This window comes from Hipposideros armiger, unplaced genomic scaffold, assembly GCF_001890085.2.
Source record: "Hipposideros armiger isolate ML-2016 unplaced genomic scaffold, ASM189008v1 scaffold_572, whole genome shotgun sequence".
In the NCBI taxonomy this organism is placed as follows: Eukaryota; Metazoa; Chordata; class Mammalia; order Chiroptera; family Hipposideridae; genus Hipposideros; species Hipposideros armiger.
Window position 1 is genome coordinate 1101265 of NW_017731922.1, and position 20325 is coordinate 1121589.

General features: G+C 56.1%; 1 protein-coding gene across 3 annotated transcripts in view; it reads right to left on the reverse strand.

Moving 5' to 3' along the window:
- SCUBE1 (signal peptide, CUB domain and EGF like domain containing 1) overlaps window positions 1-20325 on the reverse strand; it is a 134288-nt gene that overhangs the window by 80900 nt on the left and 33063 nt on the right. For all 3 annotated transcript variants that reach the window (XM_019624026.1, XM_019624025.1, XM_019624027.1), the window contains exon 4: window positions 2258-2392. In XM_019624026.1, the coding sequence (XP_019479571.1) occupies window positions 2258-2392 (135 nt within the window). The remainder of the gene's footprint in view (window positions 1-2257; window positions 2393-20325) is intronic.

Here is a 20325-nt window from a genome sequence, read left to right on the forward strand (position 1 = left end):
CACACCTTCTGCATGGCTCGCCCACCCCCCGCCAACCCCTCCTATGGCCGCTCATGCTTGTCGTTTGGTTTCAGCTCATGTGAGGCTTCCTCAAAGAGGCCTTCGGCACCTGCCTGCTTCTGTCTATTCCTCCACCCTATTGCTTTCCTCACCAGCCTCGTCATGTCACAGCTAGGGACCTGGGCTGGAATCCGGACTCCGCCACTTCCCTACGGGTGTGGCTTGTCGCAGGTCCCCTAATGTGACTGGGCTTTGACTTCCTCATCTGTCACCAGGTCATAATATCTCCACCTAAAGCTCCCCGGCTGCTGTGAGGGCCCATGTCAGAACAAGCACATGACCCCCCAGCAGCCACGGTCGCTGTTCCCCGCACCATCATGTCCCCCCAACCCCACTTCTTCGGCCGATGCTGACTTTTGCTATGTAACAGCCTTAGTACAATGATGCTTACAGGCCAAACCAGGACCCGCTATCAACAGGACGTGGCTGTCAAATCGTACTGGCCTTCCCTTCCTGGGCGCCAGCCTTCCCTTCCCCTGGAGTCCTGCTCATGGGAAAGTCACTCTTCAAAGGAACAGAGCACACACAACCTGGCTGCAAGGGGGCTTAGGCCGCTCTGGCCTCGGGGACTTTACAGCCTGCTCAGAGCAGTCGCCCTGTAAATCCCCCTCCTGGATGAAAGCAGGAACCCCCCCCTCCCAACACTCGCTCTCTTCCTCATAAACCTGTTTCTTATAAAACTCGATTTGAGCCCAGGGTCCTCATCTAAGGCAGCCCGACCCCACAGCCCCACAGCTGGGAGGTCTCATAAGGTGCAAACTGAGCCGCCTGCGTGGGCTGCCGGGCAAGTCTGGACAATGCGACAGGAGTGAGGCCAAGAAGCCGCAGGGCACGGCCTTTATGTCCTCCTGGGGACACAGGGACACAGCAGAGCTGGGGATTATCGAGTTCCTCTTGTCTTGGAGGAAACTGCCTAAACAAACACTAAGAATTCTGAGGAGTCCAGTAAAGTAGTTCTGATTAATTACCCTGGGTTTTGTACTTTTTAAACGTTTTCTCTTCCTCAGGAAACGCTTTCAAATAAAAATGATGCCCACGGTCCCCACATGTCACCTCACAGCCTGTCAGCTTCACATACGCTGGGCACTTTGCACCCAGGATTCCACTCCCCCATCCAAAGACCCTGCCAGGTCAACACCGTGTCCCCATTTTGTGGGTGAGGAAGCTGAGTTTCAGAGCCCTTAGAGGGAGCCCCACGGGGCCCCTCCAGCACCTCCTCCTCATCAGGGGTCAGCCATGGGGGAGGGGCTCAGGCCACGGCCACCTGTGGGGCTGTCCTGTCCTCCTTCCCGTCTACTCCCTTGAGCACACAGAACAGCCGGGCCTGAGGACAGCAGCCCGTGTCTCTGCCAGCCACAGCCACAGCCTGCCTCCGACGCTCCGGCCGGACATTGCCATTGTGCTAAGCGAGATATGCCTCTGCCATTGCAAATGCTGCTTGCTCCCCGCACCTGGAGGCCCCTTTCCTCTAAGCATGAGGTCCTTGCTTCTAGCCACTCGGTCCCACCTCACAGCCCTGCTGCTTTGGGCCCAAATTCTGACACCACTGCCTGGCATCAAGGACCTTCACGTGATGGGCTTGGCTGGAGGCCAAGCTCTGTCCCAGCCTGGGCCGCCCCAGGTTACAAGCAGTCGGGCTGGCTGGGAGTCTCCCCAGGTCCCTCGCCCCACCCCAGGCTGCTCCGCCATCCCACCTGGCCTCCCGGAGGTGGCAGGCTTCCCACCACGAGGACCCTCCCCTGGACGGTGACTCAGGGGAACACACAGCAGACAGTCGCGGATGCTGCCAGACTCACAGAGACTGAGAAATTGGCACTCAGCCTGGCCAGGCCTCGAGCCCCCCTTGGGGAAGGGGACCATGGAGAATGGGGCCCCACTCTTCCTGGCCACAGCCAGCCCCTAGCCCAGAAAGGAAAACAGCTTCTCTGGTCACATCTGCCCATGTGCGGCCCCACCTTGTCTCCAAATAAAAACACCAGAAACACCAACAGCCCCGGTGAGTGGGCGGAGGAAAGGGGCTGGGAGGAGTTCCCCTCGCAGAACCAGCACCAGAGCACAAAACAGCCATTCAGCCCAACACCCAGGTTCCCTGCCTTGACCTCGAGGCCCCAGAATCAAGTCAGGGAGAAGGGGGTTTCCAGCGGTCGCCTGTTTCTGTGGGGGTGGGGCGAGCCTGGTCAGCACAGGCAGTACTCACCGTTGGAGCGGTGGATACAGGTGTGCTGGTTGTCGCTGAGGAAAAAGCCACTGTGGCACTGACACTCGTAGCTGCCCATGGCATTGACGCAGATCTGCTGACAGCCACCATTGTTGTCCTGACACTCATCCACATCTGTGAGAAGAGGAAGAGGAGGGGAGGGGAGAAGTCACACCTGGAGCTGGAAGCGAGGATGCCAAACAGTTTCCCCAGAAGTGCCCCCGGGAGCCATCTCACAGCGCTGCTCTGCTGAGGTGCTCCTGGTGGTCCCCAAGGCGGCACTGCACAGACACACTCCCCAACAGTGCCTCGCGAGGCACTCTACACACTAGACAGTTACAACGGGCTGTCACGCTAGCTGACCCTGACTCTCCTGTGTGTTCCGCACTATTTAAGCATCTTACCTGTATATTAACTCTTCTAACCCTCAACAGCAACCCTGTTAGTCAGATCCAGGTAGTGACCCATTTAATAGACCAGGAAACTAAGGTACAGAGAGGCAAAGCCACCTGTCCAAGGTCCCACAGAGGCAGGATTCAAACCTGGTGGTCTGGCTCCCAAGCCTGGGTTCTCACTGATATCACTGGATGCCCCCCCTCCCCCAGGAGACTCTGCAGCCTACTCCGTCTACCCCCAACACACAGAGCCCCGCCAACTAAATTCTATCGTCCTCCCCGCCCCTTTTTCAATCACACCTCAGATTTACAACCAGTAGCACAAGACTTTGCAGCCAGGGAGAGGCTGGAGGACAGGGCCGCTGGCTACCCACCCCCAGGCTTTCTGCCTTGCAAATTGATTTCAAAAGCCCCGAGAATGGGGAGGTTTTTAAAAGGCCCTGACCTCTCTGGCTGCCGAGACTGCGACTGCGGAGGAAGGTGCCAAGCGGTCTTTCCCACTCTCCGGGAGAGACAGACCTTGGGGCCAGACCTTGGGGCCGACACTCATTTTTGACCAGAGACTGCTGGCACAAAGGGTGCTGTTGGCTGAAAAGAGTCTTTATGGAGTTCTGGTCTTGAACAGAACAGCATGTTTCAATTACCAAAGTCATAACCCCCTACACTGTCAGTTTGTTTAATGAAAGAAGGGCTTCTTAAACCTTAATGTGCCATGTCTGTATTGTCATTTTAATAGGCAAATATATGAAACCACAAAGGCACGTAAGCTACTGGCTACTTCCAGCCAATACCCTGACGACCCCCAATACAGAATACACACACTCACTCGTTCACTTTGGCATTGAGCTTTATACATAGGTCTTTTTAACCTAACCATCTTCTACTCCTGGGATCATAAGGCCGTGAAAAGGTAAAGAATCAGGCAGAGTGGCCTGTACTGAACCGGGAGAGGCCTCAGCTCCAGCTCTGTGTCAGCTGTGTTCTCCTCAGGCTTCGGGAAAACAGACCACTTCACCACCCGAGAGACCCCGCGGGAGAGACCCCGCGGCTACCTTTGAGGCCGACTGCGAGGCAGGTCATTATTCTCCAGCAAGCTCAAATGTCAGCGGTGTGGTAGCCAGGAGGGAGGCAGAGCTCTGAACTCTAAAAGCCACCAACAGTTACAGCTGGAATGGCCCATGTGGCTCTTAGCGAGAGGAGCCTGAGAGTGGGGTCCCAGGGGAAGCCGGGAGGGATGACTCTGACGGCCTTTCTCTACGCAACCAAGTCTCAGGGATGGCTTCCTGAAGCCCAGCGCCAGTGCTGCCTTTGCTGGGGGTGCCTCCCCTCCACACCCCAGGGTGTCTGCCTCTGGGGGTCCGTCCCCCGCCATGAACAGCTCGAAGCCAGGCACCATGTCCTACCCATCCTATTCATAACAACACAAGGCTAACATTCCTCAAGTGTTCATGACGTGTCAGCAGTGGGCCCTCATCACCACCCCAGCTCACTCGATTCTTGCAGCAATCGTGGCACAGATGAGGACACTGAGGCACAGAGGGCTGAAGCAAATGGAGCAAAGTCACACAGCTGCTCAGAGTGAAGGCAGGACTCAAGCCCGCTGTCCAACTCCTGGGCACAGGCCTCTGGCCCCTGCCGTGCTGAACCCCAGAAGCGAACGCAAAGCTAGGACCAGCCTGCCATGAGTCACGTTACAAATGTGCCAGTGTACCTGGTCAGTCCTGTCTCTGGCCCAACAAGACCCCCTAGAGGCACCGATGCCCACATGCCGGCACACACATAGGAGATCTGAACGCGGTAGCTCAGGCCAGACCCCCCTTCCAGGTACATCCTTTCTCATTCTTCCCATGGTTCCCAGGTTCTTTGCTCTGAACCTCAGTCTCCCCAGCCCTTGTAAAGGTTCAGTTAGTACAACAAACACAGCAGCTACAGGCCCTCGAATGCTGAACTCATGGTGTGGCAACACTAGTTTGACCCCACCATAAATGGCTCCCCTGGTGCCCCGTTTGTCCTGACCCACTCCTTCCCCTCGCTGGAAGCCAGACCCCAAAGGGCAGCTGGCGTGACACATCTACAAGCCCAGTGAGCTGGCAGAGCAGCTGGGTATAGGGACAGGGCTGTTTACATGAGCAGGGAACAATGACTTGCCAGCACTGATGAATAATGAAACAGATGCAAGGCCATGTAAACATTTCTCTTGCCCACTCCCAAATGTTAAAGCCCCAAGATGCAGCAGGAGGGGAGAAGGGGCTGCCCCCTTTTTTAGTGTGTGTTCCAAACACAGGTCTCCCCTCCACAAGTTGAGCAGAAAATTGTGGTCACAGGATCCCTCGGGGTAGCCTGCGGTCATAACCAACTTCTCTAGGGGCTGGATAGAGGGCCTGAGGCCCACCTCACACCCATGTCCCCAGACCTCTGAAGAGTGATCAGCTGAGTCACTTGGGTCTGTGAGATGGCCGCCCACTTGCCTAGGATAGATTGGGTTCCCTTGAGCCCCTCACCAGGCCCAGCACAGCACTGTGGGAAATACTTCACCTCCTGGCCCTCCGGAGGGCAAAATCTTGCACACTCTGTTCCTTGGTCCCCTAGCACTTGGCACATGCTGCTATGAGAGGTGCCCCAGGGCAAGGAGGGAGCCTACACCTGGGAGTCAGACAGTCTGAATTCTGCCGTTGGCCTGTGGCCGTGGGGGGTGCCCAGGCCTTGTCTGCAGGAGGATCTGCAGACTATGTCCTTGGGGAAACGCCACACAGTCCTCTTTTTTCTCTGCCATGAAACTGACTGTTCCATGCACTGATGGGCCCCCATGTAGGAATCCCACGCCCCCGCCAAGCACCCCCGGAGATGAGCATCAAGTTTGGCTGGGTGGGGCTGGCAGCCTCCCTATCATAAGTAACAGCCTGCCAGGACAGGCTCTGGCACTGTCGTAATAAGTCTGCACAACAGCCCCACACCAGGGGCACTATTCCTAGTGATCCAATTCTCAGATGAGGAAACTGAGGCCTAGAGAGAGGCAGGGACTTGCCCAAGGCTAGAAAACAGGCAGAAGGGGGATCTGAAGCCCACTGAGTCTGGGTCCAAAGCCCTTACTCTGCACTTCCATGATTCTGCTTCTTTGAACAAGGACGCGTCGAGCTCAAGTCACCAATATCCAGTGCCACAGCCCTCTCCTCTCTTTAGTCTCCCTGGTGTCCAGCAGAATTCCTCACCCCTGGCCCCCAGACTAGGCGTACCTTTGTTCACGACTTCCTTCCTCTGCCCTGGACTTCGGGCTTGGTTGCCCTGTCTCTGCTCTGGACTGAGGGCAGACCTGAGCGTCCTTTAGATCCTTGCACCCAGCAGAGGGTCAGGTGGAGCGGGAGCTCAGGTGTCATCAGGAGACACTGAACGGCATACGTGTGCTTACATACACCAGTGACAGGGAACTCACTACCACACAAGGCCAGTCCGCTGGAGCACAGCACTGTTCTGGTTCCTTTTGGGGACACAAAGGGGGCTCATCCCAGGCTCCTCACAGCCTGCCCGCTGTGTGCAGTGAGGGCTCTGAGCAAGCCTGCTTCCAGCCCACGATCCCTGAGCCCCGAGCGGGGCTCTGAGTGGGGTAGGGAAAGGGCAATGCCTCCGAATCCTGCCGGCAGCTCAAGGTCCTTCATCTTTATTTATGGCCACAGCTGAATATTCCCAGAAGGCAGGGAGCGTCTCGGCAAAGGGACTTAGCTACAAAGCAGAGAGGAGGCCCCATGGGTTCTGGGGCGGACTCCCGGAGGCTCCTCTCAGGAAACCCTTTCAATTGGCAACAAAAGAACTGAAGGACGTAGCATGGAGAAAGAACCCCCGAGGGCCCCAGCTCTGTAAGGGTCCTGCCCGGGGCTTCTCATGGGCTGCCCAGAGCAGCCAGGTCACCGCCTGGAAGGCATCTCTGACGGTGACCCTGGTACCGATGGAGCCCCTAAGTCTTCTGGGCCAATGGTAGGGCAGGCAGATGAGGGTGCTGGGAAGGGAGAGGAAGCTGAATTGCGGCCGGTTCCTGACTTGGGGGACCCTCGGCTGGTGGGGCTGGGAGACACCCTCAGAAAGAGATCGTGCCAGTGTGGTTTGTGATAAAAGACAGCTCCTGGCGGGCTCCTGCCCGGCCTGAGGCCAGCACCTGGAGCACAGCGAGTACTCATTCATTCAGGCACAGCTGAGGGAGGGCAGGAGGGGACTGGGGTGCCAAGGAGGACAAAAGCCCCAGCTCTGCTCTGCCCACACCCACCACGCAGGCCTGAGAGCGTCCTGTCTGCGAAGGCCCCACCCTCGGCCCCTTCCATGCCCAAGCAGTCACCAAGGCTGTTGGCTTTCCCTCACCACCTTGCCCATCTGTTTCACCTCCACTCCCGTGGCACAGCCCTGGCTTGGGCTGAGGCCTCTCCCTACAGGCACAGCGGACACGCTTCTCCTGGATACCGGCCTCCAGCCTCTCCCTCCCAATCCCAGGGGCCACTGTGAGGACTCTAGACAGAGCGGGACCTAGTGTTTTGGCATCAAAGATCCAGCCCAAACAGGGTCTCTGGGGTCAGGTGCCCCTGCCTCCCTCTGCAGCGCCCTGCATGAGCACAGGTCAGGATGCTGGGATGGGGACACACAGCCATCAGCTGTGATTCCCGGTCATCTCTGCTCAGTGTGCCCACCACTCATGGACAGCGGCCGCCCCCCCAGGCCTCCCAGCCGCTGAAGGGTCGTGTCTGGGATGGGCCCAAGTGCTGTGAAGGAAATGGTTGTTTTCCAGCAAGGAGGCTTTCAAGAGCCGACACCAACGGGCTGCAGGTCGATGTGCTTCCGAAAGGCCTCTGCAGGCAGGACTGTGGTTTGCCAACAAGGTCTGCTTTTGGCCCACGGTGCTGGTGTTTGTTTTTATTAATAGCTGGCTGTTAGTCCTACCTTGGACCAAAAATCCAGGTTTGCAGTTATTTATAATCACTAAAAATGACTTCTGGATCCAGCTTTGGTTGCTTTGTGTTTCCCACGGACGTTTTACGACTTGAAATAGAGACTCTGTGTTCTGCCCGGACCCCACCCATGTTTTCCTGGCTGCCAAGAGCCTACTGTGTGTCAGGCTCTGTGCCCGGCTCTGGCAGCCCAGCTCCCACCGAGGGCCCCGGAGCAGAGGCAGAGGCGCCGGCCATCTTAGGAACCAAACTCAACCTCCAACCCTGAGAACTCCCTCCTGGTCCCTGAGGGCTGAGGCCCCAGCCCTCCCCGGCTCCTTTCAGAAGGGAGGCTTAGGCCGAAAAGCCTCTTGGCTATTGAGCGGCTCTTGCAAAATTGCATTTGATGAGTTAAGTGTAAATAAATGAGAACCAGATGGATTAGATTTCGGGTAAAATACACATGGGTCTTAGAGCTTTGGGGCCTGGGTTCTGCTAGAGCCAGGACACTCCCCTAAGCTGTCAGAGGCGCTGGCACAGGCAGGCAGGAGGTATGGCTGGGGTCTCCCGAGACCTCTCTACTTCCTGATCTGAGCATCAGCTGGGCCTTCTCTGAGACTCCTAACTCCCCAGCAGGTCGGCTGCGTGTGAAAGACACAGGGTCCTGGCTGCAGCCCTCATCTGTCACCGAGCCCCTCGGGCTGGGCCTGAGTCCAAGATCAGGGCTGGGAGATGAGGCACACGAGTGGCGGTGGGCCGCCTTTCCAGACCCGCAAATCCACTGCTTACATCCAGAGCCGGGGAGCCAGCCCAGGGGAGGCCAGCGCTCTGTCGAAGCCTGCTGGCACTCAGGGTCTGGTCACCACATCCCTCATCCGGGCCTCACCTTCAGTCACAGCTGCCTGTGGTCCCCCAGCGCTGGCTGAGCAGCATTGGCCATCTCTAAGGACTGGGAGTTTGCTGCCTAGCTCTGACTGCTGACGCCCCTCTTTACAATCATCTGTATGAGGTCTCCCTGTGACCACTGTGTACCCATCCTGGCTTTTGCCTTTTAAGTCACACCAGCTGCGGTACAAGATTCAGCGAGTAACTTGCTGTGTGGACTTGGGCCGGTGATTTAACCACTCTGGGCCTTGGTTTCTTTCTCTATAAAACAGGGATCAGAGTACCTCAAGTTGTTTTGGGAATTAAGGGAAATAACGGAGGCAAAGCACTTAGCACAGGGCCTGGCACACACATTCCACACAGAAATGCCAGCGACTGATGAACAAGGCCCTGCCGGCGTGCAGGGGATCCCAGGGGTGAGCACACCCTGGGGCTTGGTCAAGTCCCTTCCCACCTGGAAAGGGGACAACAAGCCGCCTCAGAAGGCAGCACTCAGTCTCGCCCTGGCCTTCTGGGCTCCGCGCACAGCAGCTCCAGCTCCTGGAACAGCTCCCTTCTGATGCAGGTTCTGGCCTGCTCACCACGGGGGGTGGGGGTGGGGGGGACCCCTCCCAGGTGCTTAATGTGGGCCCAGAACTGGACACAGGGCCGTGCGTGTGGCCGGCTCGGGGGTGTGGGACAAGCCCTACCCGTTTGTGCTCTGTACATGCCACTTCTTTTATTTCTCCAGTCACTCTTGTTGAGATATGATTCACGTTACATACCACTCACCATCTTAAAGGGTCTGCTTCAGTGGTTTTTAGTATATTCCCAGGGTTGTATGAACATCACAAGGGCCTAATCCCGGAACATTTCTATCACCCCCCAAAAGAAGCCCTGAAGCCATTATCAGTTAGTCCCAATTCTCCCTTCCCCCACCCCCTGGCAACCGCTAGACTACTTTCTAACTCTACGGATTTGTCTATTTTGGACGTTTCATATAAAGTAGGGCGTCACACAACGTGTGGCCTTTTGTGTCTGGTTTCTTTCACGTAGCACAGTGTTTTCAAGGCTCATCCACGTTGGAGCACGTGTCAGGGCTGCCTTCCTTTTGATGCCTCAATACTATCCCATCACGTGGCTACACCAGCGTATCCATTCACCAGTTCGTGCACATTTGGACGATTTCTACTCTTTAGCTATTATGACACATGCTGCTATGAACGACCACGTACAAGTCTTTGTGTGGACGTGTTTCAATTCCCTTAGGTCCACACTTGGGGTGGCCCTGCGGGTCACATGGCACTTTAACGTTCTAAGGAACTGTCAGACGGCTTTCCACAGTGGCTACACGCCATCTTACTTTCCCACCAGCAAAATAGAAGGTCTCCAATTTCTCCACAGCCTCGCCAGCACTTATTTTCCATTGTTTGTTTTTTTTAAAAAAATTATAACCGCCCTAGTGGGTGTGAAGGGGGGTCTCATTATGGCTCTGACCTGCGTTTCCCTCACTAAGGATGCTGAGCAGCTTCTCATGGGCTTGTTGTCCAGTCACGTACCTTCTTTGGGGAAACACCCATTTAAATCCTTTGCTCATTTTAAAATTGGGCTATTAGTCTTTTTACTGTTGAATTGTAAGAGTCCTTTAGACCTCACCAGGTCCATGGTTGGCAGGGACACATTCTCTCATTCCGTGGACCCAAGTTCTGTAAGACAGCCTCAGGCAGCACTCTCCCCGGGGAGCTCAGTGCACCCATGGGGGCCAGGTTGGTGAGGCCTGGGCTCCTCGCGGAGGCCCGGGAGATGTCACCCCTGTCCCGTCGCTTTATCAGCCACCTATTTACCCCTGCTGTCCAAACCTCCAGGCCTGCCTGCTCCACCTGCTCCAGATTTAGACGTCCACGGCTGACCCGGCACCTGCATGTGGACGTCCAACAGGCAGGACACAACTAACACGGTCCACGCAAAGCCAAGCCTGGCGCCACCCTCAGCCTTCCCATCTCAGCCAACGGCAGCACATCCTGCAGGGGCGTCAGCCATCTTGACACCTCCCTTCCCCACTCCCCACATCTAATCCCTTAGCAGGAGCAGTCCTCTCAGCCTACCTGCAAATAAACCCCGAGTATGACGAGGACGCTGGGTCCAACCCCCCTCCTCTCTGGCCTGGATTACTGGGGCGGCCTCCCCTCGGGCCTCCCTGCTCCCACCTTTGTCCCGCCGCCCGCCCTACACAGCGAGACCGCTCAGAGCGTCAGCCATTTGTGCCAGTCCCCTGCTTGGAAGCCCCAAAGGCTTCCTCGCTCACTTCAAATACAACACACACCCCCTTCCCTGCCGACAAGGCCCAGGTGAACTGCCTGCCACCCCTCCCCCGCCTCCTCCTTGCTCACGGGCGTCCCCGCTCTCCGTGTTCCCATCTCGGGGCCTGCGCACTGGCTGTCCATCTAACCAGAACGTTCTTTCCTGATCTTGGCACGGATGGCTCCTCCTCATTCAGACCTCAGCTCTCAGTCACCTCCTCAGAGATGCTCTCCCTGACCATCAGACCTAAAGTGGCAGACACATCACCCCATGACGCCGCCCCTCCATCTCCCCGGTGCTTCCCTCTACCTGGCCTCTACCTGGCATCTCCCCAGAGCACAAAGAGTCCTCGAGAACAGAGACCATGTCTGTCTTGAGCATCGCCGTATCCCAGGGTTTGAAACGTTCAAGGGGCACATAACCCATGTTTGTGGGCCGGGTAAACTGACTGAGAACTACAGAACGTGGCTGGGGAGGTGGCTGTGGCCTGGAGGCCTTGGCTCTTGGCCTGTCCCATCAGGGATGAGCTGTGTGGCCCCAGAGGGGCTGCCCAGTGAGGCCCTGGAGCTCCAGGATCCAGTCAAGGGAGGCAGCTCGAGGAGTGATGGAGGGAGCACCGGCCGGCGGGTCCCCAGTGGCAGAGGCCGTTGGCCCATCAGGGGGGCGAGTGAGGGCTGGTCAGAGAAGAGCTGTACTCATTTACCTGCCGCCTCAGCCTTGCCTGGGGTGAGCCCCACTATGGGGTGAGCACAGCCCCGCCTGTGGGGAGCTTGTGGAGAGGTCAGGATGGGGAGGGGCAGATGTCCTCAAACACTGACACCCTGGGCGCTGTGGGCACTCCATGAAGGAACGGAACCACACAGGACTCTGGGCAAGTCAGCGAGGCCAAAAGTGCCATCCCGCTAGGTCAGTGCCTTCACTGGTACGAGGACCCAAGTCTTCAGCTAAAGGAAAGCCGCTTTAACTGGGCGGTGCTTCAGGAAGCAGGTGAAAAAGTAGGGGTTTGGAGGCTGTGGGGTGACCTCTAAATGACACTTCAATGACCTTCGTCTAGGCCACTTATGGCAAGGCCAGCTCTTCCTTTAATCTCTCAAGCGTGGGCAGGAGAGGGGGCTGCGGGAAGGGCACCCGCATTCCTAAGCCCCCACTGTGTGCCAGGCACGCTCAGCCCATTGTCTCAGGGGCCTCAGCCTGGGGTGGGAGCAGCGTTATAACCAGGAGCTCTGAGCGCCGCGTGGCCTGCCCTCGGTCACCAGTGCGTGAGTGACAGAGCCAGAATGGGAACTGGACACTTTTGTGCCCCCCCAACCCTTGGGCCTCTTGACAGTGCAGCTGTGAACGCGATCCTGGCTGGACATCTGTGGGAGGCACTGGCGTTTTTAAAGATTTCTTTTGATCGGGATAAGAATGGAGGGCTGGAAAGTGGGAAGGGAGGCAAACCAAACAAACAAATCATGGAACCAAAGCGAAAAGCTCTAAGAAAAGAAAGGGGAAATGCTGACAGGAGTCTTAATGAACATCCTCAGAAATAAAACAGGCCCAGCTGGATGTGATTACCTCCACGGGCCTGCGGGTGGGGCGGGCAGGGCAATCGCTGCCTTGGGAAAAGCTCCACTGAGCCCAGGTGCCCCGGCTGGCCCGGGTCCTCCGGCCAGTCCATCACGTCTGACTCCGCCCAGATCAAATGATTCCCTCCCAGCATTCATTTCCCAGCTTTGGGAAGGGCTGCCTGGGATTCTGAACCTTTGGGCATTAATTCTTCCTGATTAATTTCAGCATTTTCTTCCACCTTCCAAAGCGGTGAGTGTAAAAACCAGGCCTTTCCACTTGCCAGGCTGCTGTGGGAGCTTCTCAGTGACCCTCTCTTCCTCCTTCCCACCAGCACCCATGCGGGAGTCCTTCGTGAGTGTGAGGCCCCCAGCACACCCCAAGCCCATGGCATCCTGCCCCCATCCTGCGATGGCTCCTTAACAGGGCTCCCTGTGAGCTGGCTTGTCCCTTCCCCGACTCAGCAGTCCCTCATTAGCAGGCCCTGGGCAGGTCATGTGGCCACAACAGGACTGAGAAATGATTTTGTGCCTAGAGAGTCAACACAGTTAAGAAAGCAGCAGTCCGAGGGGCTGCAAAAGGGCAGAGGTGGAGGGCTGAGCGTGGGCAGCAGGGAGCTTTGTGGAAAAGGGGACACTGAGCTTGGCTGAAGCACTGGGAAGGCCACCAGACCTCCCTGTGGTCAAACCCACCCTTTCCAGCTCAAGTTCGTGGCCACTTCCTTCCCGTGGCCTCCCTCCCCTCGAGAACCTAGTATGGCTCCCATCACTTTCCCAATAAAACTTCTGTTACGTAAAAATTAGAATTCATGAGGAATTTTGAAAAAAAAAAAAAAGGATCAATAACCCTACACTCTAGCTACAACCACAGTCAGGAGCGTCTGTTGTTTCTCTTCATGTGCCGGTGTTCTCCTGGCGTACGAGTCACTCCGCGCGTGGCCTTTCCGCACTTAGAGCCGTCAGCGCACTTCCCGTGCTGGGCCTCAGTCCTGACCGCCCTTCCTACCTGCTGTCCGTCCAGTCAGCAGGCGACCCCCACCCTACCCCTCACGCACGCGTCTCTACTCCACCCTGTTAATAATCTCACGGCGGGAGGGACACGGGACAGCCACAGCCCTTTCCATTTTAGGCATTATTTCCTTCACGTGGCTTTCTGGGTCAAAGACGTGAGCTTTTCACTTCTTGTTACTCATTGCTGGACCTCATTAATCTGATTCCCAACTCCCCAACCCTACCCCCCGGCCCCCGCCCCGCTCCCTCTGCCCCCGAGAGTGAGCTTGCACGAGCAATGGCCTCATCTGAAATCACCTTTGTAACACCTGCATCTTCCCCCGGAGAACACCCATGAGTAGCAACATGCGTTCATTCATTCATTCATTCACTCACTCATTCAACAAGGCTGCAAGGCCTCGCACTAGTGCAGGGAATAAGCAGTGAACATGAGGTCAAGGCCTGCCCTGAGGGAGCTGCCTGTCTAGCGGGAGAGACAGGCAGTGAGATCAATACAGATCAACTACTGGGGTGAGCTGGCTGCCGGGGAAGAAGACTGGGCCACGTGAGAGGGATGGGGAGGCCCAGCTGAGAAGCAGGGGAGTCTCTCTCTAAGCTGCGTGAGGACCAGTGCAGGGAAAGGTGTGTTTGGTGGTGGGATGCAGTGTGTGAGTGCATGTGTGTGCACACGCATGTGTGTGTGTTCACGTGCGTGTGTGTGGTGAGGCTGGAGCAGCAGGTGGGGATCTAGCGGCTATTGAAGGAGGGGCTAGGAGCCAGCCTTGAGTCTGTGAGGTGCCCAATATGCAGCCAAAAGTGATCCCCTGACACTGCTACCTTTGCAGGGTTAAATCTCCAGGTGTCAGACCCGGAGAGCATTTAGCGCACTTGGCTCTGTTGATAGACACCGCTGTCTACTCCTGGGTCCACTCTCCTAGCAGCTGAGCCTTTCCCACCTCCAGGCTTGGCAAACGCTGTCCTTCCTCCCCTCACCCCATCTCCACCCCCACCTGGTGGCCTTTCACTCATTCCTGGCAAGTCACCCCACTCCCGCTCCAAATACTTGGTTTTGTAGTAATTACACCAAGGATGCCATGTTGGGAGTATTTCCGCACACAGCCGAGAGCCCCCTAAGGGTGGGAGTCACGTTGAAATCATCTCAGGACCCCTTGACCTGGCAGATATGGGCACTCAGGGGGCGTTTGCTGACCCAGAGGTTACAAATCACTTCTCCGAGGCATTTCTGTTACTCCAACCAGACAGCCACAGCGGCAGCTCTCAGCACCCACAGGCTGCCAGGCTCCCACATCCTGGGCTTTGATTCCAGTCCCACGTCTCGGCTACACGATGACACATCAACAGTGAGAAAAGCTCTGATGGCCCACCGGCGGGAAAGGAGCACACAAACACCGATGCATGACCATAACCATATAAAGTCAGGTCTACACACAGACGGCACTGGACAAGAACAGTAGGACAAAAAAACCGCTGACCTGTGGGGGTGGCAACTAATGAGGGAATTATTTTCTGTCTTTTCTATTGCTTTCTCTGAGTGTTTCTGTATAATTATTACACGTGTGGAAGATGGATAAGTAAACAGATCTTTTCAACTCCGCGTGATGAGAACTGTGACTCTGGTTGGTCCAAGAGCAGGGAGGGGAGCAAGTTACCCTGCCCAGGAGGGCCAGGGGAGAGATGCAGCAGGATGAACTGGAGCACTGGAGACAGGCAAAGGCAGGCAGACGGTTCTCCACGTGGGGGGACGCACAGAGGGCACGAGGTGCCTGGGGACAGGCTGCAGATTCACACGGAGAGAAGACAAGGCTGGAGTGGCAGACAGTGTCCAGATCACGAGGGGCCAGCTGCCAGCTGAGGACGCGAGATTCCCGAATAGCAACAGGGGACCCAGGAGGATCCTACCCAGAGGGGCCTCCACCAAGACTTGTCCCAAAGGACTCCACTGGCATCTGACCCCTTGGCAGCCAGCGGATTAGCCAGGGGTGGGCAAGGTGGCCTGTGGGTTCCTCTCCCGCCGTTAAGGTAGCACCTGGGGTCTTGCTAAAGACCCAGATCAAGCAGCTGGGTGGCTGCCATGGTTACCCACCTCCCACAAACAAGGCATGCCAGCTGGGCACAAGGCATCTCTGCCAGCCGGTTATTTCCAGCTGCATGTGGTTGGGAAGGTGGGTGACAGGGAGGGGTGCTGGGGCAGGCAACGCGTGGGCCTGGCTAATGGCCACTACAAACAGCCGGGGCCAGGCCTGCTGGTGTTGGGGAGGAGGGTCACTGTCGCATCTGTCCGGACGCAGCCAGGCCCAGCCAACGTCCAGGGTGACCCCAAACGCCATCCAGGGCCCAGGCGGATCCAAAATAAGCAAGACTGTTGGCAGAGGGAGTGCTGTGCTGGAGAATCTGGGACACCCTTATTTGTGGATAATGCCCCTTTTTAGGCACGCGGCTCAGTTCTGGTCTGGGGCTTATGTTCTGGTGGTGGAGTCTTTTTAAAGAGCCTTCACAAGACACTTAGTTTTTGTTTATTTCTCAGAGTTCTGACCAAGCCTTTGGCACACGGACTGCAAACAAGAGAGATGAAGGAAAGTATCTGCTGGCCTGGCCTGCCCTTTGCAACTGGGTGTTGCTCTTTGCTGTTTACGGACACGGCATTCTCTGCCCCAAGCCGCCGAATCGAGACCTACTCAGAGGTGGACCCACCAATGGGAAGGGAGGCCTCACACGGTGATGTGGCCGCTGACGTGACTGTGCAGCCGAAGGGGGAGCGGGAAGGAGGACGGCCGAGGACGCGCCTGATGCCTCCCGGAGCGCCTGTGCTTCCCCGCAGGCCACTTGGGGGAGGCCCCCTCCGAGAACATCACTATTCCTCCTTCCTGGGTAAGAAAAGTGAGAGCAGAGAGCTGCCCCCAAACTGCTGGAAGGGAGCTGGGAGCCAAGGCTCGAAGTGTCTGACTTCCAAGTCCCCGCTCTGCTGCCGTGAACAAAACCCCATGAGATCTGAAAACCACAGGTCGAGTCCCATCCGTTTAGTTCACAAATAATGGGGAAACCGAGGCACAGAGCGGCAGGGAGTTTCCCAAGGTCCCCAGCAAGTCCCTGCTTTTGGCCCACGGCCCCTTCACCCCAGCACCCACCTGGCCCCTGGTGTAAGAAGCCCCCTGCTGCTCTGCCCACACCCCAGCCCTGTCCCCAGTCCTGAGCTGGCCACAGGCGTGAGGCTGTAGAAAGCCACTCCACCCTCACCGGGGTCTCCATGAGCTCACCTCCCTCCACCCTCCTCCAGGAGCTCCCTGGTTCTGGGGCAACTGGGGGAGAGAAGGAAGCTGGTTTATAAAGACGAACACAGCGTCCAGTGTGTTTCTTTTTCTCAGGCCAAAGAATTTCCATCAGATTAAAGTTGTTAAAAGCCACGAAGGGAAGTGGGCCTGAATCCGACTTGTCCTTCGACAGCAAATCCCTCCAACCAAGCGTGTTTAGATCACCTGAATGTGAGCCAAGAATGGGAAACCGGGGGGGGGGGCGGCAAAAATAAAGAGAACAGGAAGGACCTCTCCAGTTTACCTTAAAGAATATTGGTGTTTATGGAGGAACTATATGACTGTCCGAAGCTGTTTAGTTTTACATTAAAATGGTCAGCATTTTTTTTTCCCCAGCAAGAAACGCATTTGAGCTGTTGAAGTATAAAGACAAATAAACAGAGGCAACTCGAGCCTTCATTATGGGTTCAAGGGAGCAACACATTGTCTCCAGCTGTCCTCCAGGATGAGAGGGGGCGCCTTCAAAAGCGGGGAGGCGGCGCGGCCCTTTCATCCAGCCAGGGTCTAGCCCAGCGCAGGGAGAGCCGTGACTGCGGTGCCAGGAAATATCCGAGTGTCCGTGGTGACTTCCTCCCACATGGGCAGCTGGGCCCCTGGGCCCATGGGAGCCTCCCAAGTCCCTCTCCTTCTCCTCTCCTCCCTCTGCTTGGTGGCCTCTGGTGTCACCTGCTCCTCCACCTCCTCATCTGACCCTAACAGACAGAAATCATGCCCATTTTGTAGAGAGCAAAACAGACTCGGGAAGAAGTGATGTGTATCCAAGGTCACCAAATGAGTAAGTGGCAGAGCTGAGATTGGACGCCCTGATGCCAGGTGACCTCATGTCATGAGTGAGCACAAGAACCAGTGCAAGAAGCTGGGAGAACTGTCCGATCTGGGCGGGTGGCACGCAGGGGTCCCTGGCAGGAGCACCATGTGGGACGTGAAGGCGTCACACGCAGGTCAGAGCCCAGGCTTGTCCCCTGCATCTTTATCAGCTCAGAAAACGCATCCATTTCCTTTAAAAAGTGTCCTGACTCTGCACTCTAGGAATACACAATAATTAGCTAATTCCCATCTGTTGAACCCTTGTCTGGTGCCGTGCACTGCAGTATGTGCTTTCCAAAGCTTATCTTATTTGGTCTCTGCACCATCCCTGTCAAAGCAGCACTGCTATTAACCCCACCCAACAGATTAGGGTTCTGAGGCCCCGAGAAGAGAAGTTACTTACTCCAGGCCACCCAGTAAGTAGGTGACGGAGCCAGGATTCCAAGCTGGGCCGGCTGGTAATATGTCATCCATCTCCTAATCTCGGGCTCCCAGGCCAGGACATGGCACGGGGCAGGTGCTCACGACATCCTTATGAAATGAGTGAATATTAGGATCTCTCTCTCTGGCTTTCAGTGCCATCAAGATGCCCTAGGCTCTTACGTTCCACCCCCAACCCCACTCCGACCTAGCGACTCCAGACTTCTGAACTGGAACACCATTTCCATCTGGATGGCTGTTGATCATCTCAAACTGAACTTGGCCAAACCGACCCTTGAGTCTACCCCCTCCCCACTGTAAAATTTGCCCTAATCTGGCACAGCCGTGCAGAAACTCCAGGTGAGAAGCTAGCAGTCAATCTCGCAGCTGTTTCCCCCGTAGCTCTTACACATCTAATCCATCAGCAATGCCCATCGGCTCTGTTTGCAAAATATATTCTGAATTCAACCACTTCTCATTGCTTCCACCGTTGTCACTCTGACTAAGCCACTGATGTCTCTGACCCAGGCCACCACAGTGATCTCTCTCTTATTCCCTGTAACACATCCTCTACTTAGCAGCCAACAAGCAAATCCCTTTTAATTAAAATGTCAATCAGACTATGTCAATTCCTGGTGAAAACATTCATAGCTTCCCAGCTAATTTAGAATAAAATCCCAACACCCTTCTAGGGCCTCTGTGACCCTGCCCTGTCACTTTCTGACCTCATCTCCATCTCCTCCCGCTCCTGACCCGTCCAGGCACACTGACCTGTTGCCAGACTCAACCAGCTTGACCCCATCTTGGGACTCTGCACTTGTCCTCCCGCTTTGGCCAGGCAGGAAGATCTTCCCAGGTTTTCAAATGGTGGCCTCCTCCTCCTCACTGAGGCCCCTTCACCAGGCCCCCTCTCCTTGAACATGGGCAGACCTTTGTAACTGCCTTGACAGGTAGAAGTGACTCCTGAGGCTAGGCTGTAAAACATCTGTGCACTCGTGTCTTGTTTTCTTGGGACTCAGCTTCCATGCTGCGAGAAAGCCCACGCCAGTCCACGTGGAAAGACCACAGGGGAGGCTGTCTACACGTGTTCTGGCCGACAGCCAACATCAACCACTAGACATCAGCAAAGAAGCATCCAGATGATTCTAGCCCCCGCCATCAAGTCATCCCGAGCCTTCACGTCCTCCCAGCTGAGGCCCCAGACACCGTGGAGCAGAGACAAGCCATCCCTGCTGAGCTCTGTCTGAATTCCTGACCCATAGAATCCACAAGCAGAATAAAAAGGTTTTTTATGCAACCAAGTGCGGGGTGGTTTTTTATGCAGCAATGGTATTGGAATCCCATCCCATCCAACGCCGGCCCCCTTTCGCCCATCGCTTTCTATCCCATTATTTTATTTTATTGTTTCTCATTGCAGTTGACCTGACTGAACTTACTTTACTGAGCTACATGTTTACTTGTTTACTGGCTTCTCCCTTACATGAAAGCTCGTAAGTGTGGGGACATTGTTGCTTTTTTTCACCACTGTATCTTCAGCACAAACTGGATCTGGCACACGGGAGGTGCTCAAAACTATTTTCTGCAATAAACAAATGCATGAAGACTAGGTGGAAGGCTTTAGCGTCACTGCGAATTAGAGGAACTTGTCATTCGAGCTGTGAATGTATCGGTCTTTCTCACACACCTGGGAGCCCTGCGACACATGCCCCATATAACTCACTTTCATCTCTGCCAAGCGCCAGCATGGGGGTCTGCTGGGCTTGCCAGGCTACAAGGCACCTCTACAAATTCGTGTATTCATTCATTCTACAAATATTTATTATATGCCTGCAACATGCCAGCCATGCACGAGGGCCAAAGAGGTGGCGGTAGAGGTAAAAACGTTCTGCTTCCAGGGGAAGAGGAGGGGACCCCAGCACAAAGCCACAGTGGAGGTGAGCACAATGTGGTCACAGAAGACTTCGGAGCAAAGGGAGACGTGGGCTGGGTCTCAAATGACGAGTGAGCAGGACCCTACCAGGTCCATGCTGAGGGAGAGCTGTAAGCAGCAGGGTTGTGGAGAGGGACTCGGTGGGTTTAAGGGAGGCTGGGCCAGAGGGCACCTCTGTAAGAGGGAAGGGGGAAGAGGCTGGTAGGGCGCAGGCCTGAGGGGCCTCGTGAGCTAACGGGCGATGAACTGGGAGCTGCTGTGAGTGAAGGGCGCCACGAGACAGGGCTCTGTGTGGTCACTGGGGCTACGAAAACGTCTCAAAGGAAGCCCAAGGGCGACCCTAACTCACACACGGACAGCAAGCTCCTGCCTTGGGCTGGGGAGGCAGCACAAGCCGTGGGGAGGAGGGGCCCACCCTCGGGGTGAACGCTCTGGAGTGACAGGTGCCCTCTTTTCCTTTAGCATGCCTCCCACCAGCCTGGTTTGGCAGATACTGGGATTTCTGGATGCCCTCAGTGACTTCCAAACTTACAGGGGATGCATATCTAACACCCCACCGAAGGAAGTCCCTTCCTGAA